Raw genomic sequence first — 23,925 nt, forward strand, 5'->3', positions numbered from 1 at the left:
CGGAGCTATATAGATACGATTGCCGTCTGCATTGGCATTTCCAACTCCAAAAGAATCGACTCGAATCTTAATTCAAATCCGGCATTGCTGACATCATTGGCGCCAAAGACTATTTCTTTTGACCCTGTTGACCCCGCTTCTAAAATGTTTTTGAGAAAGCCATTCAAACATTTAAATCAACTGCGAGCATTATCTATAATATCACCGAGCTATATAAATACGATATATCAAGAAAACTCTGTCGCAGTATTGAATTATACGATTATCTGGGACTATTTGAACCCAATTACTCTTCCGCCAGCGTGACCTCGTCACAATCACGGCGCTTTTTCAATATTGCGACGAATTGAACGAGGTAAATCCCTGTCTATCATACCCCTTACAGTATAGCCTTGATGGCCTCGGCGGTTAGACTGTTGCACAATGGATTGGACGGTCACGGGTTCGAACCCCAGGCGAATCTTTTTTCCGTGTTTTTTTAAAACATTTTCTTATTATTATTCATTCATGTACGTTTATCAGGCGCGGATCCAAGTGGGTGCACCAGACGCACGGCTCCCAATTAATGTAAACTTTTTTTAATTGACCGCTCATGAAATTTTGGAACACACCTGTCCAGGAACTTTGATGAAAAATTTAGTGCACGCTCCCTCTTCTTCAATTTCCTAGATTCGCCGGCCCTCTTTTACCATCATCTTATACCATTGTGAATATTATCATGAAGAAAACCCCTTCACCCGAACTTTTCAAGTTGAAGTACACACTGATTCCAGGTGTTCGAGCACTCCAGAGATTGGTTTGAGTAGTCGGCGGCTTGAATTCCCGAGGGTACATTGAGGCCAACAGCTATTTTGGTTGACCTCGATTCCAAACCCTTTTTCAAAATGGCCATTCAAACCATAAAATCAGCTACCATCTTTCTTCGTTGAAGGGACAACTTTGGCATGAGACAGGCTGTTTTTCATGCAAAATAGCTTCAAGTAGGACCGTGACTTCTCAAGGAGCCGAGAAAATTATTGACATACCATCAAACTGCCAAAAAGATCTCACCAAAACGGAATGTAACTGTACGTTTGCCTAAAAATCTAAGATTTACAAGTCATGTCAAACCCGTCTCACATTACACGCTCAATTCATTATTAGTGATGAGCATTTAGTTTGTAACTACAGTGATGAGCAGGCGGATAGATTCAAATTACAATGTACATATCACCTTCCTGGCCACCTAAATCCCACACCGAAATTGTCCCTTCAAGTCACGTGCACGGATCTGTATAGATACGATTGCCGTGTGCATGGGCATTTTCGATTCCAAAAGAATCGACTCGAATCTTAATTCAAATCCGGTGTAATGTTTTTGAGTGTTTCTGTTTTTGAGTGGTTCCCCTCATTGTTTGGGAACGCTCAAAAATAGATTGACAAGTTTTTCTGTGTATCCCCCCTATTGAAAAGTCGTGGTCTCTCTAGCTGCCTATTGTTTGGAAACACTGACACATGGTAAACAACCACAGATGTTACACCGGCATTGCTGACATCATTGGCACCAAAGACTATTTCTTTTGACCCTGTTGACCCCGCTTCTAAAATTTTTTTGAGAAAGCCATTCAAACATTTAAATCAACTGCGAGCATTATCTATAATATCACCGAGCTATTTAAATACGATATATCAAGAAAACTCTGTCGCAATATTGAATTATACGATTATCTGGGACTATTTGAACCCAATTACTCTTCCGCCAGCGTGACCTCGTCACAATCATGGCGCTTTTTCAATATGGCGACGAATTGAACGAGGTAAATCCCTGTCTATCATACTCCTTACAGCATAGCCTTGATGGCCTCGGCGGTTAGACTGTTGCACAATGGATTGGCTGGTCACGGGTTCGAACCCCAGGCGAATCTTTTTTTCGTGTTTTTTTTAAACATTTTCTTCTTATTATTCATTCATGTACGTTTATCAGGCGCGGATCCAAGCGGGTGCACCAGACGCACGGCTCCCAATTAATGTAAACTTTTTTTAATTGACCGCTCATGAAATTTTGGAACACACCTGTCCAGGAATTTTGATGAGAAATGCAGTGCACGCTCCCTCTTCTTCCAGTTCCTAGATTCGCCGGCCCTCTTTTACCATCATCTTATACCATTGTGAATATTATCATGAAGAAAACCCCTTCACCCGAACTTTTCAAGCTGAAGTACACACTGATTCCAGGTGTTCGAGCACTCCAGAGATTGGTTTGAGTAGTCGGCGGTTTGAATTCCCGAGGGTACATTGAGGCCAACAGCTATTTTGGTTGACCTCGATTCCAAACCCTTTTTCAAAATGGCCATTCAAACCATAAAATCAGCTACCATCTTTCTTTGTTGAAGGGACAACTTTGGCATGAGACAGGCTGTTTTTCATGCAAAATAGCTTCAAGTAGGACCGTGAATTCTCAAGGAGCCGAGAAAATTATTGACATACCATCAAACTGCCAAAAAGATCTCACCAAAACGGAATGTAACTGTACGTTTGCCTAAAAATCTAAGATTTACAAGTCATGTCAAACCCGTCTCACATTACACGCTCAATTCATTATTAGTGATGAGCATTTAGTTTGTAACTACAGTGATGAGCAGGCGGATAGATTCAAATTACAATGTACATATCACCTTCCTGGCCACCTAAATCCCACACCGAAATTGTCCCTTCAAGTCACGTGCACGGAACTATATAGATACGATTGCCGTCTGCATTGGCATTTCCGACTCCAAAAGAATCGACTCGAATCTTAATTCAAATCCGGCATTGCTGACATCATTGGCGCCAAAGACTATTTCTTTTGACCCTGTTGACCCCGCCTTTAAAATTTTTTTGAGAAAGCCATTCAAACATTTAAATCAACTGCGAGCATTATCTATAATATCACCGAGCTATATAAATACGATATATCAAGAAAACTCTGTCGCAATATTGAATTATACGATTATCTGGGACTATTTGAACCCAATTACTCTTCCGCCAGCGTGACCTCGTCACAATCATGGCGCTTTATCAATATGGCGACGAATTGAACGAGGTAAATCCCTGTCTATCATAACCCGTACAGTATAGCCTTGATGGCCTCGGCGGTTAGACTCTTTCACAATGGGTTGGATGGTCACGGGTTCGAACCCCAGGCGAATCTTTTTTTCGTGTTTTTTTTAAACATTTTCTTCTTATTATTCATTCATGTACGTTTATCAGGCGCGGATCCAAGCGGGTGCACCAGACGCACGGCTCCTAATTGATGTAAACTTTTTTTTGACCGCTCATGAAATTTTGGAACACACCTGTCCAGGAATTTTGATGAGAAATGCAGTGCACACTCCCTCTTCTTCCAGTTCCTAGATTCGCCGGCCCTCTTATACCATCATCTTATACCATTGTGAATATTATCATGAAGAAAACCCCTTCACCCGAACTTTTCAAGCTGAAGTACACACTGATTCCAGGTGTTCGAGCACTCCAGAAATTGGTTTGAATAGTCGGCGGCTTGAATTCCCGAGGGTACATTGAGGCCAACAGCCATTTTGGTTGACCTCGATTCCAAACCCTTTTTCAAAATGGCCATTCAAACCATAAAATCAGCTACCATCTTTCTTTGTTGAAGGGACAACTTTGGCATGAGACAGGCTGTTTTTCATGCAAAATAGCTTCAAGTAGGACCGTGACTTCTCAAGGAGCCGAGAAAATTATTGACATACCATCAAACTGCAAAAAAATCTCACCAAAACGGAATGTAACTGTACGTTTGCCTAAAAATCTAAGATTTGCAAGTCATGTCAAACCCGTCTCACATTACACGCTCGATTCATTATCAGTGATGAACATTTAGTTTGTAACTACATTGATGAGCAGGCAAATAGATTCAAATTACAATGTACATATCACCTTCCTGGCCACCTAAATCCCACACCGAAATTGTCCCTTCAAGTCACGTGCACGGAGCTATATAGATACGATTGCCGTCTGCATGGGCATTTCCGACTCCAAAAGAATCGACTCGAATCTTAATTCAAATCCGGCATTACTGACATCATTGGCGCCAAAGACTATTTCTTTTGACCCTGTTGACCCCGCTTCTAAATTTTTTTTGAGAAAGCCACTCTAACATTTAAATCAACTGCGAGCATTATCTATAATATCACGGAGCTATATAAATACGATATATCAAGAAAACTCTGTCGCAATATTGAATTATACGATTATCTGGGACTATTTGAACCCAATTACTCTTCCGCCAGCGTGACCTCGTCACAATCATGGCGCTTTATCAATATGGCGACGAATTGAACGAGGTAAATCCCTGTCTATCATAACCCGTACAGTATAGCCTTGATGGCCTCGGCGGTTAGACTCTTTCACAATGGATTGGATGGTCACGGGTTCGAACCCCAGGCGAATCTTTTTTTCGTGTTTTTTTAAAACATTTTCTTCTTATTATTCATTCATGTACGTTTATCAGGCGCGGATCCAAGCGGGTGCACCAGACGCACGGCTCCTAATTGATGTAAACTTTTTTTTGACCGCTCATGAAATTTTGGAACACACCTGTCCAGGAATTTTGATGAGAAATGCAGTCACACTCCCTCTTCTTCTAGTTCCTAGAATCGCCGGCCCTCTTTTACCATCATCTTATACCATTGTGAATATTATCATGAAGAATACCCCTTCACCCGAACTTTTCAAGCTGAAGTACACACTGATTCCAGGTGTTCGAGCACTCCAGAGATTGGTTTGACTAGTCGGCGGCTTGAATTCCCGAGGTTACATTGAGGCTAACAGCTATTTTGGTTGACCTCGATTCCAAACCCTTTTTCAAAATGGCCATTCAAACCATAAAATCAGCTACCATCTTTCTTTGTTGAAGGGACAACTTTGGCATGAGACAGGCTGTTTTTCATGCAAAATAGCTTCAAGTAGGACCGTGACTTCTCAAGGAGCTGAGAGAAATTTTGACATACATGTACCATCAAACTGCCAAAAAGATCTCACCAAAACAGAATGTAACTGTACGTTTGCCTAAAAATCTAAGATTTGCAAGTCATGTCAAACCCGTCTCACATTACACGCTAAATTCATTATTAGTGATGAGCATTTAGTTTGTAACTACAGTGATGAGCAGGCGGAGAGATTCAAATTACAATGCACATACATATCATCTTCCTGGCCACCTGAATCCAACACCGAAATTGTCCCTTCAAGTCACGTGCACGGGGCTATATAGATACGATTGCCGTGTGCATGGTCATTTCCGACTCCAAAAGAATCGACTCGAATCTTAATTCAAATCCGGCATTGCTGACATCATTGGCGCCAAAGACTATTTCTTTTGACCCTGTTGACCCCGTTTCTAAAATTGAAATTTCTCTGAGATCGGTGCAAATTTTACCAATTTAACACGGCGAGGTGCATCTCCATATCAACCACGACTTTCAGGAAAAGTTTCGAGGTCATCCGATCTGAACTGACGGAGGAGATGTGTGACAAACTATTTCAGCTCTACGTCCATTATAGTAGTGATTATCATGGCAGGTAGAATAAGTTGATAAGTATCATATCGGTATGGAAAATATATTTAGGTATTAGCTGTCAGTGTATACTCATATCGGCATGTCTGACAAAAATTTAATCTTAAGTTGACAGCAGTGTTGTGGCACCTCAATACTTTGAAATGGATTTTAGTGCGAGTTAGGACGAAACTCAGTGAGAAAACAGCATGTAATTGTCTGTTTTTCAAGCAATGTCGAGTTGGCTGTGTACGTTTTGATCCTAAATCGAGGAATATTCTTGTTTTCATCAATATGATACTTACATAAGGACATTTTTTTTGGTTTCAAACCACCTACCTGTTCAAGATCGATGACAATTATGGCGTCTTGGTTCGGGTATCCGTATCCAGCCAAATAAAGTTGTCGCCGGGACGTACTCTGCCACCAAGTCGACAGGTTACCGTCCACCATAGCCGCAGCAGGGCGCACTGAGGGGTCAGCGCAAGACTGAATGGTCCGCATCGAAGGGTCCAGGAGAACCTGGCTATGGTCGTAATAGGTCTCAGGTCCCGTGCTTCCACATGTTATGTTGGCAATGATGTTCTTGTTGAGGGCTACGTTAACTGCTAATGGGCTAAGCACTGCGGTAGTGAATGTTGGTCCGTAAATTGCTAAAATGGTCACACAAATCAAAGAAATGTAGGAATGCATTTCTTTTCGGAGCCGTTGGGACTCCATACCTAGTGTATCCCGGTGAAAGTGGAGTTATATGTGAACCGTTGTCCCAGCACTCAGGAAAGGCAAGTTTGGCGCGCGTAAATAATTAAGGAAGTGACCAACACTATACAGAGCCGCACCTCACGTTTAATGAACGTGTGATCGATATTAGGCAGCGATATCAGGACTTACGTAATTCATGTTGGGCGTAATAAACCTTGCTTGTGTCAACTTATCAATTATTTGCCCAGAGCAAACTTTCTCTTACGTTCCCAGTATTGCTTATCAAAAATATAATTGTTTGTCATTTTGATAACACAATTTCAGCTAGTTGACGAGTTATAACTCGGTATTTTTACTGCTGTCTTATGAATATGCCAATTTGAAACCTGCCAGTGACCACCACATATATATGCTTGCATCTTTCGTTAGACGCATACTGACAGCAGCAACAATCAACTCGAGACTAAATCCGACCGCTACAACGAGAAAACACTATGGACTATCATTGTATTACGCTCTGGTGGCTTTATACGCCCTCTGAATGTGTAAAGTCAGTATAAACGATTAAGTTGATGCAAAAAGCAATGGTCACAATGACAGACATTCTCAGATGGAGTAAGCAGAAGGGGACGTAAGGAAAAGAAGGCGGCCTTTAGAACTGTCGAATGTAAAAAAACAGAAAGCGTACTTTCTAAGTAAACATTTTCGTATCCTCGTATCTTTGTAATGAGACATCTGGTATAAGATCCACATGACTAGATACGAAAAAAAACGTGACATGTCACGGGCATGTTCGTTCGTTGAGGTGGGCTGGAAAACGTGGCACGAGAGTGAACAGTGATCTCGTGAATCTGATGTAGCCTGCTCTTTGGAAATAACTATTTCGTTCTGAAAGTGACGCGTTAAAAGCGACAACGTGACTCTCGGTAAACTTGGCCTTTTTACGCACATTTCAGCCGGTCTTGCTAACCAAAGTACATGTACATAGTGTTTAAAAAACGTTCGCGGGTACGGTGACCCCTTGTTATAACAGTAAGGAACTTTCTACTAACAAGTTGTCAAAACGGTATATATCGGTGGAGGTCACGACCGTCCTATATTGACCACACGAAGTTTTCTTAACATGTCAAGTAGGGGTTAGCGGTGAACATGGAGAAAAGAATCATTGCAATATTACTCAGTTATCCCCAGTGACCTTTTGTGTTGTGCTGAGATTCAAATGCGAGCATGACACAAACATTTATTTGATAGCCATGTGGCCTTATACTAGTCCTTAAAAAGCTTGTTTTGGTGACGAAGTTCCAACATTGTGTGTGGTTCAGCAAATATCGGATGGAACTCTGGAATCAAGTAAGATTTATCCATCACTGATTAGGGAATACCGAGGAAATAAAAAAGAAATTGTTTCTTTTAAAAGATTATCGCTTTTTTTAGATCGGGACAGTTCCAAGGGTATGCATATTCTGTCTGGATATTCTGGCGATAATCCAATTGAAGGACAATACTATTCTGCAATAAACAGTGCGTGCAGGGCTGACAATATCACCGTTCGATTAGATTCGTGAAAGGCTTTCTCTGTGATATATACAAACATGAAGAATACTAGATTCTGACTCGCACTTTGACGAGGCAACAATTTAGCAAATACGGAAAATGGAGAAAATGGATGATGGAGGAATGGCCAAAAAAACAACTGCTCTTGTGAGAACGCTGAAGGTTTGTATTAATTGAAAATTATCATACATGTACTTCACCAGTTGCGTCCTGAACCAGTAACTCATTTAAAGCTACAGCTTTCATGGCCGTTGTGTAGCCTGGGTTATAAACCTAATTGGTAGCAAACGTCTGTCACCTATTGATTTGAAACCACTTAGTCACGCTGAGAAACTTGGGAAAACGTTAGGTCTGTTCATTGACAGTTGGTCATGGATTTGCACCCAGATATTGAATGTGGCTTTCGCACAGATACAATTATCGTTTGACGATTGTTTTGAAAGAATTCGCGATGAATTGATATAGCGTGATTCCTGTAAAGGAAAAAAATGCCTTTAAGGAAGAAAGCCATTCTTTACAACTTACTTTCCAACATGATGACAAACCAAAGACATTATCGACTTGTCTGGAAATGTTTCGATTATTGCACCTTCCTGTCAGTTTAGGCATGTTTTCTATCGCCATTTTTTCGTGTCTCGAACAAACCTGCCATAGTTTGCACTCCATAAACCAACAGTGTCCTTTTGTTCCGTGTCGGAGTAACAAAGCCACAATTTCCATGTTTCCATTTCCTTATTTGGCGAGGTCTTTGCAAATAAACCGTGACGTATTTTTTCTTCTGACCACAATCCGTTATTCTGTTGTTTGAGAACAACAGGTAATGAAGCATGAAAACATGTTAGACTGATATCAAGTTAGTTTTGCGTCATTGCCATAAAGTTAGGCAACATGGACCGCATCTCGATCTGATATGTTCATCCCATAGACTACATGTCACTATGGTTATAGTTTGGACTGTAAAATGGCGCTGGGATAACACCAAACAATCTCTAAGTAACCAGCACTCTAAGCTGTGACAGGGCTTTTATACCTTTTGTGTCTGGCCTACTTCTCTGAAGGTACATCGCAATTTCCACATCATCCTGACCCTCAATGTATTGAAATTGCTCAGCTTCCAGACAACGCGCGTCAATACCGCTGGAATCCACATAGGCCTGAGGCTAAAGACCGCAGCACACTAGCCGCCAACTTTGGCGACAAGAAGCGTTCAGCTGACGCCTCTCGACGCCGAAGTTGGCGGCCAGTGGATCCCAGTCAGAGCACACCTGCCCAGAATCGGCGTCCAGTAGCGGAGAAAGGCCACTAATGAATATTCCAGGTTGGAGGGTCGAGGCCTATCAATTAGACGAGTGCATGTTTTTAACTCTCAAGTACATATTTGGAGAGGTATTGAAAAAATATTTGTTGTGGCAAGTCTACAGATATAAAGAAATTATTTGATGAAAAAATTAATTTCGAATTTTGCTAATTGGGTAATAGGGGGCGTGTTTTGAGTTTTTTCTGCCAGTTGGCTGAAAAGAGTGGAAATATCAGTGTCTGTCTAATTTGTCGATTATCAAAAAATTTCCGTGGTCAATCACCAGTTTATTTTTCACCATTTACTTGCCCGACTGTCCGGAATAACATAATCTAAATTTCAGATTCACAACCCCACGCATTATTTGATGCGTCGCGGTCAAACATTGACAAGGCTTAAAAAATCAATTGTGGTCTTGCCTCAGCGTCTTTTCCGCCACTTTGGGCTGCCATTTTGAAATCATGTGACATCAAGACGCATACTGATTGGCCATAGCCTCGCCGCCGACGCCAATTCAGGCGGCAATCCGTAGCACACCTGGCTTCTTCTTGCGTTCAATTGCGGCGACACGCGTCAAAAATCAAACATGTTAGATATTTGGCGTTTAGTTGCGGCAAGTGGCGGCAAGTGGCGTTCGCCGGCGCCGTTCGTAGCAGACTAGGGATTTTTCAGGCGTTCAGGACTCTTGCGGCAAAAAACGCTTGTGAACGCCGAAGTTGGCGGCTAGTGTGCTACGGGCTTAAGGAAGAATTATAGATCCGAATATCGTCTATTCTATTACTCGACTCGTGCATTTAGAAATACCAAAACCGCGTAAATGTTCACATGGTTTAAACTGCTATCAATGAAAACACTTGACAGGACGTTATGCTCATGAAACATCCACTGGTGTGTCAATTGCACCTCGTGATAGGAAGGGACTGAACAAGCAAGGATGCAGAAAGGAAACATTGATATGCCATACTATTTTCAATGGGGACATCATGAAATGACCCCATTGGGCTCTTCTGCTTTATTGTCACGCAGGCTCAAACCACTAACCAAAGTGACCATTAACGTGATTGCCGTCGTAAACAAGCGGACTTCGAACTTATATCTACAGTTGATGTTATACGCCAGTGGCACGCCAATGGTACAGCCATTAGTATTCGCATCAATTGTTACATGTAAATAGATGATGTTACGGTAACGGATGGCTCATCTGGTAGGAATAGAAAACCAACTATCAGGGAGTATCAATAGAGATTTTAACCAGGCGTCTTAGTCGACGGCGCAATTAATGAGCTCGGAGATGTCTACCCCGGTATCACCGCACGACGTCACCGGATACAACTTGACAACGGATGACCTGATGATGGTATATACCCTCGATCCACGTCAAGAGACAGAAGACTTCAGAATTAAGATAATGATGGACATGCTGTACGTTATAGACGTCTATCTCCCACCTGTCATCGTCGGGATAGGATTGTTAGGGAACGCACTGTCATTTATGTTAATGTCACAGCAGCACTACAGCAAATCTACCAACAGTCTGTACATGCGGTGCCTAGCGCTTTCTGATAGCTTGTATCTTCTTACTTACACATTGCAACGATGGCTTTTAGTTGTTATCGCAGATCTTTTGATGACGCCAGGAATTCATCGACCTTTCTGTTTAGAGTATCTATTTATGTATGGTTTCTCCGTAGTTGTGTCTTCATATCTATTAGTGGTGATGTCGGCATCACGACTTATTGCACTAGTGTTTCCGCTCAAGGTAAAAATGTGGTGCACCATGTTCAGAGCCAGGATAAGTCTACTCGTGATCGTATGTATGGCGTTATCAATAAACATTTCAGCATTCTGGAGAATCGAAAACCCGAAATACGCGACCTGGCTTTGTCCATTTCACTATGAGCAAGATGTCCTGTTCGAGACAGCGTTTCCAATCATCTGCATTTACAGTCCAGCCACTCTTTTATTCCTTATAAACATTGCTATCATCATTACAGTCAAACGGATTAATGACAAACGGAAAATGCTCGGCACCGACGGCGCACAAAGCGAGATTAAAGAAAAGGCCCAAAATATCACCAAAACTCTTCTCGTTGTTTCGTTCACATATTTGTTCTGTTTGATCCCTATGCGAATACATATAATCTTTTTTTCGGCCTGGGAGCCGACACGGGATTTTAAGTTTTGGAAAGCGGTCGACCGCCTCACCCTCGACATAACCGCGACATTGGAGTATTGTAATTTTGCTGTGAATGCATATTTGTACGTCTTGGCGTGCAGCAGGTTCAGAAGAGAGCTTCGATGGATTCTGTGCCGAAAACGAAATTGCAAAAATGACTTTAAATTGTCAAATATCTCCAGTATAGCCTAGTGTCTATTCATAGCTCAATGAATTACTTAATCACATCGGACTGAATTCTCGAGTAAAGAACATTGCTGACAGTGCAAGGTAGGCTTACCTCCTCGCATCAGCAATTTCGGCCCACTACCATGCGATAAACGTGATGAAATTTAAGCGACCAGGCGATTCTGACATGTATTATTAGACACCAGCATCAGCCCAAGGGAAAAAATGACAAACTAAAACTTCTCGGCACCGGCGCACAAAGAGAGACTTAAGAAATGGACCAAAGTATCACCAAAACTCTTCTCGTTGTTTCATTCACATATTTGTTCTGTTTGATCCCTGAGCGAATACAGATAATTTTCTTTACGACTTTGGTGCCGACTCGAGATTTTGTGTTTTGGAAAATTGTCGGCCGCCTCACCCTGGACTTAACCATTACCTTCGCGTAATTTCGCTGTGAATGCCTATCTGGAGGGATTCTGTGCCGAAAACGACATCGCCCAAAACGATTTGAATTATCAAGTATCTCAAACACTGACAGAAGTGCTGAAACATTTGAACGGGCAATGTCGATGTCTTACACATAGAATTTCATGGACACAGCGCTGCGGGTAGAGGGACGGAGTTGCAGACGCGTGGCGCTATACATTGTACAAAATATGGGTGTGGCCGAGCGGACAACGATCGTACACCTATATTGGCCTAGTGTGTAGCTATTGGCAAATATCAAAAGGATCAGCACGGTCGAAAATGATGATGATGATAAAACACTTAGGTCACGAGGGTTGGTATAAAATGTGTCGAAAGCAGAATCTCACCAGATTATGCCTAAATTATATCAAGATTTAGGTGTTTCAGAAAAAGAATTTGAAGCCTAACTGTCGGTCTCACCACAACCGCTCGGGTGAAGCTGTCATTTGGCCTAAAACCCCCACTGCCGCCTCGATTTGGGCTCTTATTTTGTAACTCCACCTTCGACGTGCTGGGTGAGATGACCAGTGCATCCAGCTTAAACTATTTGTTCAGCTTCAGCAACCGGTTACGGTGGGTTTGGTGATTTATATTAGTGTAAACAGCCGGCGGCCCTATTTCACTGCCAGGGATGGTTTTTAGACATTCTAAAACGCTAGAAACTAACATCTAATCGTGGAGTTGGAAACCAGTTGTGACAGACAACACGAAGAAAGTTAGAAGATACCTTTCTGTCAGGCATTTTTTTGGAATTGTAACATACGATGGTGTCTACATTCTATATTACATTGCGTGTGTTCCTCGATGGAGAAAGGAAACGATACGAGACTCTAATGGACTGAGAAATCTTAAGATGAAATTTCATAATAACTAAAGGTAGTTGCATTAAAGTTACATACCTTGCTGGGGCTACGTTTGAAATGACCGCCATGATTACCATGCATACCTGCACCTAAGGCCTATTAAAGGTCACTCATTTAATCCATGGGCTTGAGTGATATCATGCCAATCATTTCAACACAGATCTGTTGAGAAATAGGTATACTTGACAGCCGCATGCATGAGTTCAGCATAAAATTCGTTAAACATGTACTTAAGATATAGAATTTAATATTTTCTTAACCTGGCCTTGTGTGTGGGTTATTTTGAAGCAAAACGTAATATGACGGATTTCTAATTGATCCCTTGGATAAAATATCTTAAGAGCAGAAAATCCAACTTGGGCCTACTGTTGCATTGTAGGAATCAGCGGCATAGAGTTTAGTTTATGGTGTTATTTCAGGAGAAAACGATCTATGGAAACTCATGTTCAGAGCCGAGTGATTCGGACGAAGATGATCTGAATGGCGCCTATTTGCCCCCTTGGGCTTGTGGCGAGGATAACCCCTTGTTGGCTGCTAGGAATCTCCAAAGACCCCCGGTACCGCTACCAGCGCTGAGAAGCATCACTCGCTTGATTCACAGGAGGGCGAATAAAATGATCAAAGGAGGCGGAGTCGTCCGAACGGACAAGGTAACATTTTTCTCTTCAAGTGAATTCCTGCATTATAGTTGTTACTTTGTCCTCTAAAGACAAATAAGGGACGAGTTGAAACTAACATCTAACACAAATAATTGTTTTCGTGTAACGCAGTAATGATGAGAACGTATGTTGTATCTCCATGAAACCGCTCTCTATCACAACGGTGGTCACTGTGTTCAGCTATGCCTATTTCGTAGTTTGGTACAGTCGCACAGCTCACGAAAATAAAATTCTCTTCAGTAGAATATTTGAATTGGGGGTATAAAGACACTTGAAGAGAATCGTGACAAACTGTACTTATACAGGTAATGATAGACTTTCTCGGGGGCCTCGACTTAGACATTTTTTTCCAAGATGGACACCAATACATGATCACTGGCGAGTATTACTATGACAAAACAAATTAGTACATTTGTAATTATCACCGAAGAACACCGTAGGTTAGGCCTCAGTATGACACTAGTACTTGTAGACTTATATGGACGAGTATGCGGACAAAGTCATTCATAGGTCAGGAGTTAGGATTTCGGCCATTAATATTTTCTCTGGGTAATATTCTAAATGGAGAACGATTCGAAAATCCCTATCCTACCCAAGGTGAGAGTGAAGGGTAGACGCTCAGTCTTGAATCATCCTAGAGAGAAGGTGAGACGGCCTCTTATATTTGAACTTAATCAGTTATATCATACTGTGCATGTATATGCTTCAGATCTTGCTGATGAACATCTAACTTGTTTCTTATAAGAACGCATTGAGCAAATGGTCATACCAGTTCAAAATGTATGTCAACGCTCAAATAATCATGTCGTGCGAACCCACCTGCAAGAGATGTATACGTTGTAGTTTCAATACGACCTAGCATCGGATTTTACTTTCTTCTATTTCCAGGTGTCTGTGTTCATCCGCTATTCCTTCCTTAAAGTTGCGGATATCAATACTCAGAAGGAACAGTTTTGTGCTGATGTATTCATCCAGGCAAAATGGAGGGAGCCTGCATTGGACAACAAGAAAGCTGTGGTAGGCAGTTTTGGAATAAAATAGTTCAGAGGTAGATGGCTATGGATATGTCCGGGTGGTGTCACCTCTTTCCGCTTGATATTTTACACAAAAACAATCGGGCTAGGCCTATTCCAGCAGATTTTTTGACAATATAATGCGGTTTAAAACCTTCTAAACAGGCGATTAAACGTGGCATTAAGATCAAAACTTGTCAAAATTTGTTTACCTGATATTAACCACAGTCCGTTGTAAATCGTAAAGAAAGCGTTAAGAGAAAGAAAAGAGAGCTGTCTAGTTCTAAAAACGGATTCCTTTTAAGAAAAGACAAGCTGGCGTCAATGCAGTGCCAAGAATAAAGTTTGTTGAACGACATTTTGCCTCTATCACGCGCCGTGTCGTAAAACACCGACTCTTAATTTACCGTAAGACCAATACCTGAAATTCAAAACTGCTTTCCACTGGTAACTGCCTGTTGCAACCGAAACAGCCATTTGCAATTTGTGGTTGCCAAGTCCGTCTCTTCTTTCCCTGTTTAAGGATCCGGACACGATGAACTGGGATGAATACTGGAAGCCAAAGCTTGTCATAGAGAATGCTACAGAGATAATGAAGGAGAAAAAATGGTATCTGATCGAGTTCGACGCGACTGGAAAGGCTACTATCCTCCAGAGACGAAGGCTTAGGGCGAATTTTATAGAAAATCTGGAGCTAGAGGAATTTCCATTTGATGTACAGGCAAGTCGTCACTTTGTCTTACAATACGGGATGTTGTTTGAGTCCTCTCTCAGAGAGGGTGGGTTCAATGTTATCGATGTCCAAAAAAGATGAGTTTGTCGTTCGACTCTTTGTCAGTCTAAACCGTAATTTAATATAGAACTGTAGAGGATGTGACTGTCTCTTTAAAACGTATAAAGTGTTCCTCCGAGCTCCCAATGAGTCTCCTAAATTCTCATTTACAGTATTTACACTTAAAACTTACGCCAACATTGATATGGGCGGTTATATCCGCAATAAATGGAGGTTGCAATTTTCATGGACGTTACCAATTTTATAAGGAGGTTGCAAATTTGGGTGGTTAAATTAAAGACGTTAGAATTTATGACATTAACAAATTTAAGACGTTAGTAATTATACACACTAGCATATACCCATGGAGCGGGCAAAGTTGAAATGTAATATACATTAGTTAAATGGGCACGATGATTAAACTACATTAAATTTCTAACGTTACTGAAGTTTTATTAAAGGTTAAACACGAAATGAACTGCATTTAGGGACTTATTGCTGCTATCTACATGCAACCCCCAATAGATTGATTGGAGTACGCTATTTTGCACAATGCCATTGAGACCAGTGACAGCAGGTCCTGTTCCAAATAAGGGCCTCACATATTAGGCATATCACCTACCGTACCCAATGCCACTGTCGGACCAAAGCCAGGCGCATGGAGAGATGCAGAACGCAATTCAAACTGACAACATCAATCAGTAAAGAATAAATCAAAGAGCAAGCGCTGGCCACACTGAACATATTTTGTCCATCCTGGCATAACTGTTTATTGATACCCTGACTGTATGTTCCGGTAGGCCACCCTGCATAATTTGCCTTATCACTCCGGTCAGTGTTTCTCGAATAGAACTAAAATAGAATAGGCTAATCATTAATCTCCCTGCTAATACCCTGCACCATGGACCAGGTTGTATAGCACTACATACGTGCTGGAAGCTAATATTGATGTGGCAGGGAGAATATGCGTGAAGTTTGTGTATGCTTTTGAGAATGAGCGGAGCTCTCCAGTCGACGTGCTCTCTGAAAAGTTGTTATTTATTCCAAAACCACCAAGATATTCGACGTATGACACCCTCAGTGACACTCTTACTTATGATCCACACCTACGAAGCCAAAAGTTGCAAGAATTCGACGCATTTCCGAGGCCCAATTTTGAAACAAAAATCGCCTCCTATTTAGCGGCCACAACGCGCATTATAGTATAGATGGCGATTTACGGAGGTTGTGAATTAGGGTCGTATTGTTAAACAGACGTGGTTTTATACAGACGTGGTTTGATACAGACGTTGTCTTATACAGTCGTATGTTTAACAGCCGTTGGGTGGCGCTCGTGTCGCTCGTGTCGGAAATGAAGGGAGTAGTTCTTGCATGCTTGGAGAACATGAATGCATTCTCGGTTCTGGGTGATAGAATTGAAAGAGTCGTCGGTGAAATCAAATTTGCTATTGAACATGAATCTGAAATTGACGATGCTGTCGATTTTTTTCAATTAGAAAGTGTCATGCGTGACAGTATTGATTTGTGTGTTGGAAATGAAACCACAGAAAATATTTCGACCCTTCTTGCTGAAATTCACAGAGTATTTCGTGGTATTATCAATGATCAGCAAAGTGACGCCGGTGGGACTGCTGTTGCCCAACCCCGAAGAAATATTTCGCAAGGGCCTAGCGGTGGAAGACCTCGTTTTGATATCCCTAGGGAACACTGATGCAATAATATATTTTGGGTAAGTGTCCGAGATATTTCGATAGGCCTAGGCTGCCGTCAATTCAGCGCACTAGCTGATCATTCCAACCGGTACCCATTTATACACCTTGGTGGAGAGAAGCAACTGCAGGGTTAAGTGTCTTGTCCAGGGACACTGAAACCAGTATTGTGGTTCTAACCGGAGTCGAACCCACGACCTTTCGGTTATGAGTCCGGCGCTCTAACCATTACTCCACTGATTCCCCCATGCATGTAAGAACTACTCCCTTCATTTCCGACACGAGCGCCACCCAACGGCTGTTAAACATACGACTGTATAACACAACGTCTGTATTAAACCACGTCTGTTTTACAATACGACCCTAATCCACATCCTCCGTAAATCGTCATGTCTATAATTACTAACGTCTTAAATTCTAACGTCTTTAATTTAACCACCCAAATTTGCAACCTCCTTATAAAATTGGTAACGTTCATATAAAAATTGCAACCTCCATTAATTGCGGATATAACCGCCCATACATTATAATGTACCACATTTGACATTTTTCGATATTTTAGGCACTAAGCGTAACTGTGACGTCACATCGGTCGGACACGGAAGTAGAGCTGCTGGAGGACACTGACCAGGCGTCAACAATCCAAATGGATTCTTTCAAGGACGCGTCGGAGTGGCACTTGTACAAACATGTAGACATTAGTAAGAAAGTCACCACAAAGGAGTACACCAATTCAAAATACAAGTACTCTGTTATATTGGGATCGTGCTTTGCCGTGAGGAAGTATGGCTTCTTCCTGTGGAATGTTTTGCTCATCATGGTGAGATAGTTTGAAATAGGCAATCGTGTGATTGATTGAGAAAATGGAACTCAGATCATTCTTTTAAAAGGCAGCAGCTAGGGTGCAAATTTGACGTACAAAACAATGTACAAAAGAATACCTTCCTTGCCTTTGAAAAAAATTGTTTTTTTACAACGGCAGTACAAATTCGCTGCGACCGTATAGCGTATCGCGTAAGGCACTAGGCATTTGCGCCGGATACGCATGTGAGGGTAGGCCCTTTATGGTTGTTATTCGTTTGCTTCCAGCTGTTCATCTGTTCACTGGGACTGTGTACATTCTCGGTGAGCGTGGTCCTGCCCCAGAACCGTCTTCAGCTTTCCTTCACTCTCGTCTTGACCATCGTTGCATTTAAATACGTCATCAATCAAAGTCTACCAAAGATATCTTATCTTACTTATTTGGTAAGTACTGATACCTCTCTTACCAAGTATTTATCGATCATCTCGCGTACGTAAAATGGATAATCTAATACCCTTCCCCTTGTTACGTACGCACTGAATGAACAGCTCTTTAACACTAGCATCATGTCTCTCTGGATGATATTTTGCACATTCAAATTTCTCGTCTTTCAGGATATCTACGTGCTCGTCTCGTTGACCATGTTGTTCCTCATCTGCTGTTGGCATTCGGTCCTGTCCCAGCTTCAGGAGTTTGGTTTTTCCGAGAGTACGCAATACTGGGCAGATAAATACGGCCTTTACTCGTTTGCTGTGTTATACGTCATCTTTCACATCATTTATATCACAGGTATTACGGTGAAGGTAAGTAACAATTTTTATATTTCATAAAGTCGGCGAGTTTGTTCATGACAGTTTACCGATACATGTACATGTTGGCATCGAATCTGAAAACTGCATCTGCATCTGCATCTGGGAGTAATTTTACGGGTGTAAAGATATAAAAAGGGTAAAAACTCCTAGTCCTACCCCATAATCCTCATTCGGGCCGCGTTGACCTTAAATTGGTGAAAATGTCAACTTTTTTTGACTAAGCTATGTTTTCAATGAATTCTCGAGGGGAAATGATACATTAGTGTAACCATTCCATTAACTAAAATCTCTGGTGTTACACCGTCTTTCAAGTTCATCTAAATGTTCGTTCTTCATTTTAGAACGTTCGTCGGCGAGTTGATTTGAGAAATGCCGAAAAGAAACACAAGGTAGGATAAGGTTCTCACGTCGTCATTAGTCGATCATTTTTTATTTCCTGAAACACACTCTGCCCCCTCAGCTAATGAATGACTCAACATATTTTCTTTATAAAAGCGGTTTACAAATTGCTTGGTGTAAACTACATGTAGTTTGCAGTTGGTATCAGTGAGTTGTCGATGCAGGGTGCACTGCCGGGCGCTGAAAGTCATTGCCTGGAACAATGCATCTAGTGTCATTAAAGGCATAGCCAACACCGATGGGATTGTCTTCTCAACAGTCGCCTCCTGGGACCAGATCATTTTATATTCAGTTATATGCTCAATATCGCGGCAGGACCAAGCTATACACCTTTCCAGAAAGGGGGCGCTGAGTATCCGAAATAGTGATGTCATAAGGGGAAACTAGGCCTTATGGTGGAGGGACAAAGGAGATAGTCATGGTTGACCAACACACTTGAATGCCTTTAATGACGGACAAGGGGAAAAGTTAGTTCCAATGCAAGCCACCAATTTCGGGAAGCATGTATATTCAGTAATTCTTCGAAGTCCATTCGATTATTGCCACGTGCACCTCCAGTTAAACATCAATCGGTTATAGAAAGAGAGGGACACTTGCTGCTGAATGATGATACTTTGACAATTGCGCTTTCCAGGCCCGAGTGTTGGCAGAGAGTCTAGAGGCAGCAGATCGAGTAGACCCTGTGGGCGATGGACCCCAGTCCTACAGGATAAGAGCATCATTTCCGCAAATGACACGAGGACGCAGCATTCGACCACTAGACCTGGACAACGGCAACTCCCCAACCAGGTCCGCTGCTGTGATCATCTCGAACCCTGCACGGATGATGTAAAAGCCGGTTATAAAGGGTCGACATTGACTAATTTGGCGATGGTTTTCTCGCACTAAAATGGCTATAACACGAGAACGAAACGTACAAATTTGTGACTTTAATCATCAGAAAACTGAAAAATGATATTCTCAGTTACATTTTATGATTCGTTTTGTTATTAATTTCGAAAGTTTCGTTTTCCGTTATTATAAAAGCCTTGGTCGTTCCTGCCCATTGTATTTTCTTGTGGATCAGGTGAAAATTAATAAACATTGACGTCTTTGCAATTATTTCGCACGCTCTCTGAAACATGTCATTTGTAGTATTTGTATATACTGGAACAGCACTGTATCTGCAACTGTAAATATATACAAGAAATCAAAGAAATAAATGATCTGCGGTATTTAGGTGAACTCTTCTGTGATATGACTTCTGGAGTAAACACACCCCAGCTAGTTAGCCGATCTATATTGTTCCTTGAATTGGAGACCTACGGTTTGTGTCATTAGATCTACATGTACATGTATATGGTATAATGATGTTTGGGGCAATGTAAATAATAAATTACATGTGTATACACTTCTTATTACTAGCATTATTCATGTTTCGAAAGAAACAAAATTTACGATCAGCAAAGAGATAGGTGAGCAAGATAGATGAGTGAAAGAGGTCACATGAAATATGTGACCATGAAATATGTGACCCAATCAGCACGCACTGAGAACTTCCTCGTCCAACAGCGTTGGAAGTGCTTAATTACAACTGCTAAGAGACATTGCGCAGGGCACTTGCGGCAGATAATAGCCGCACTAATTGCCTGCTCAAAATGTCACAATCTTTCGTGCGTTAACAAAAACTCAGATTTTGATTGGCTGGCTCTTTCCGAGTGAATCTACGATAAAAGGTAACGGTTTTTGTTCATGAGGTCCTTATGGAACAACACTCCAGGTTCTTCCTGTATAGGTTACGATTTCGATTGCCGAATTCCTACATTTGCCCATTGTACCCGTTTTCCTGCAGCATCGTAGAGGCTCATTGAGGTAAATAATGAACACCGTATACTTCACAGCCATTTTGTTACTTTTGGCTTTTTACTCCTATTCTAAGCATAATAAAAGACAAAACTCTAACAGACCGTCGCCCTCTTCTCTAGCTTGAGGACATGCAATTTACATCGTTATAAGACACCATGTGAACGCATAGAAGTAGATACAAATAGCCATCAAAGTACATGTATTTACATGTACCAGTACCTTTGATAAATTGCTACAGCCGAATTACTCTTTTTGAAACCGTATGTATTTTTGCTACTGTTTCAGATGGCTCGTGCAGTATTCTTGCAAAGCTCCACCCCGCGTACCGCAAAAGAAATTACAACATCTGGACACGACAAACAAAGGTAAAACAACCACAATATCAGTCGTCTAACCCATTAAACAATACCGTCTGCTCACAATTATTTAAACAAACATCTTCTACGTAACTAAGATTGATTACTCTTGATCTGCTGTACTGGAAATTAAAATCCCAAACGCCCCCACGCCTAATCACGCTTATTTTGACTTGAATTATTAGTAAGCGTGTCCATACAGTTTGGATCCTAACCGTAATATACATGTATGGACACGTAAAAACCGGATGGCTTTTGTCGAAATAGCATGAGCCATCTATTTAGTTACTTCATAAACAAACCTGAAGAAAATCTTATTGTTTTACCGTGGTCATTTTCCGATGTGCTAATTATCCAAACAACGGTTCTGCCAAGCGTGGTGTGGGTACTAATTACCCTGCAACTGTCGCAACCAATCGACCCTACAGTAGAGATGGAGATGTGCAATTGCGCAACGAGAGCCTCGGTCTGGGTACCAGGGTAGTCGTAAGTCGGTCAATCGAAATGAGAAACCGTTCCGAATCCGGAGAGTATTGGTACTCATGGCAATGTGGTCGGCAACCAGGATTCCACTGTCATCATAGGCGTGCCTTAGTTGTTCTTCGTTAGTGCTAAGCTTGGACTAATTATAGAATGTTTTGAAATAAGCGAGAACAGGTGTCATTCGACTTTAGAACATTGCTTTAAAAAATTCATTATTTCACTCTTTCCAGCGATGCTGATTCTTCGATAACCGGAACGAAGAGGCGCCTCGCGTTTGGCTCGGGCAAAACCAGATCCAAAAAGCTGCCGTCCTTTGCCACATTCTTCAGCGATTTCTATCCTGCAGATACGCCGAAGTTCGACCTTATTTTCGGCGAAGATGAGAGACGAGAATTGCAAAACGATATCGTGGATACGACTGAGGAAAGCTCACAGACACTAAAGACATACTTTGACGAGACCACGTCTGACACGTGGGAAGTGGATGATGAATCCCCGCCAAAGAATATCCTCCCCGTTAACGCCGAGTCAGCTATTGATGCATCCCAGAGAACTTCGGAGTGGGTTACGTCCGTTACAATGAGTTTTCGTGCATGCCTCATCGAACCGTATCCCAATCTGTCGTCAGTCCGTAAAACGTCCAAGTTGTCGGCTGTCCCGGTAATTCCCAAGAACGACACGAGAAGAGCCAGTTACAACTTCCATGGTCTTGTGATGAGCGGTCGTAAAGAGAAACAAGAGAACATGTCGTACCAATGCCGCATCTGCCGCCGTGACTTCACCAGCCGAATAGGTCTCCAGAATCACTCCCGTGTGCACAGCGTCCAAGGGAATCAATACGAGTGCAAGAAATGCCAGACGATTTTCGCCACGAAGACGAAGCTCACTGCCCACCTGAAGCTCCACCGACCACTCCCCTACTCCCACTGTAGCAAGTGCGAGAACCCGTTAACCATGTCTGATGAGCACGGACTTCAACCACATTTTTGTCCTATCTGCGGCTTGTCGTTCGTCGCGAAAGATTGTCTTCTACAGCATATCAATCATCTTCATCCACAGTATTGTCCGCTATGTGCTGTCCCGATCGCGTGGTTAGGCCCGCATAAACATACAAACTAACATTTTTATCACGATTTCATATACTGTTTGAGAGCGAGTTATCCGACCAGATACGGTTCGCTTGTTCTGTCGTACAGGTCCCTGCATGCATTGAACAATATCTTAGATTCTGATATCATGACCATGTACTGCCATTTGTTTGTGTTCATACCAATTATTTTAGCTCCAAATAAAGTATTATGGCGTCTGCACAGTAGTACTACATGTTCCTTTAGTAGAGAATGTGCAATGTATCAATAAAAATGAAACGCCTTAAAAATTGACTGCATTTGTTTGTATGTTTTTGGGCTTCAGGTATATTTGGCGATGGATTTCCATGAAGGCACCAGCTGAGAAATCATTCACCTGTGACGTGAATCATTGCCTGACTGTTAACTTGGAGCAGGAATGAGTAACCGGTTAAGGCAAAGTTGAAGAAAGTTACACTGGGAGTAAAAAATAAATTTTTTTATAACGCTGCGTTCGATACTACTCAATTGTAAACTGCTGCATTCTTAACTGCGATAAAAAATATTCAATCAAAAAGTTTGGCAGCGGTGGGATTCGAACCCACGCCTCCGAGGAGACTGGTGCCTTAAACCAGCGCCTTAGACCGCTCGGCCACGCTACCATCATGGCCTTCTGTAACCTTCCCTCGGTTAAAACAGTCAAATTGATGATTTTGGTCAAGTGTGATACCTTGTGGGAATGGTCATCTGTTGATTACTGACTGCTTATTCGTATTGTGTTAATCAGTTTAGGTAATACACCCAGGAGAATCACTTCCCCAGACTACCGAGAATCGGGCAGGCCGTCCAACTCGCCGAGCTAGCCTGCCGTGGGAAATAATGTCGATGTTTTCACCTGGTAATAAGGTTCGTCAAGCACGAAGTGCATCAAAAATAGAAAACATGCACGACAGGTTGATCCTGAGGAGAGCAAGCAAATCGCTGAGCTTGAATAAACACTGATTTGTTTGTGCTGAAAAGGAACGGGGTGGTTCATAACCTGAAAAAAATTAATGCATATGATATCCACTGGTACCACCAGTTACCAGATTTGTTTTGTAAATTTACCAACGAGCGCACGCATTGGCTGACGAAGCAGACATTTTTCCAGGCACCAATGCTCAGTAAGTCGGAGGGCCTGTCCTGAATACACAAGATTTTGATAAGAATCTCGGCAAGCTGGGGAATTAATTCTCAAGGGTGT

At 41.9% G+C, this 23,925-nt stretch overlaps 3 protein-coding genes and 1 non-coding gene across 4 annotated transcripts in view; 2 read left to right on the forward strand and 2 right to left on the reverse strand.

The window, feature by feature from the left end:
• Nucleotides 1-6,541, reverse strand: part of LOC135499544 (laminin-like protein epi-1) — a 32,016-nt gene extending 25,475 nt beyond the window's left edge. Inside the window, exons 1-2 of the mRNA XM_064790364.1 lie at nucleotides 6,502-6,541; nucleotides 5,874-6,187 (exon numbers count right to left, since the gene is read on the reverse strand). Of these exons, the coding sequence (XP_064646434.1) occupies nucleotides 5,874-6,187; nucleotides 6,502-6,541 (354 nt within the window). The remainder of the gene's footprint in view (nucleotides 1-5,873; nucleotides 6,188-6,501) is intronic.
• A 7,444-nt stretch (nucleotides 6,542-13,985) lies between these two features.
• LOC135499545 (cys-loop ligand-gated ion channel-like) lies at nucleotides 13,986-20,385 on the forward strand. The gene is made up of 8 exons (XM_064790378.1): nucleotides 13,986-14,069; nucleotides 14,313-14,441; nucleotides 14,961-15,158; nucleotides 17,481-17,738; nucleotides 18,008-18,163; nucleotides 18,335-18,523; nucleotides 18,874-18,921; nucleotides 19,566-20,385. The coding sequence occupies exons 1-8, from the start codon at nucleotides 13,986-13,988 to the stop codon at nucleotides 19,761-19,763; spliced, it is 1,260 nt and encodes a 419-aa protein (XP_064646448.1). The 3' UTR covers nucleotides 19,764-20,385.
• A 676-nt stretch (nucleotides 20,386-21,061) lies between these two features.
• On the forward strand, nucleotides 21,062-22,734 carry LOC135499553 (histone-lysine N-methyltransferase PRDM9-like). The gene is made up of 2 exons (XM_064790391.1): nucleotides 21,062-21,141; nucleotides 21,846-22,734. Exons 1-2 carry the CDS (start codon nucleotides 21,062-21,064, stop codon nucleotides 22,732-22,734), a joined length of 969 nt encoding a protein of 322 aa, XP_064646461.1.
• A 528-nt stretch (nucleotides 22,735-23,262) lies between these two features.
• Nucleotides 23,263-23,344, reverse strand: Trnal-aag (transfer RNA leucine (anticodon AAG)). The gene has a single exon. It is a non-coding gene; the product is annotated as a tRNA-Leu (tRNA).
• Nucleotides 23,345-23,925: the final 581 nt, after the last annotated feature.

The sequence above is a fragment of the Lineus longissimus genome, chromosome 2, assembly GCF_910592395.1.
Source record: "Lineus longissimus chromosome 2, tnLinLong1.2, whole genome shotgun sequence".
NCBI lineage: Eukaryota > Metazoa > Nemertea > Pilidiophora > Heteronemertea > Lineidae > Lineus > Lineus longissimus.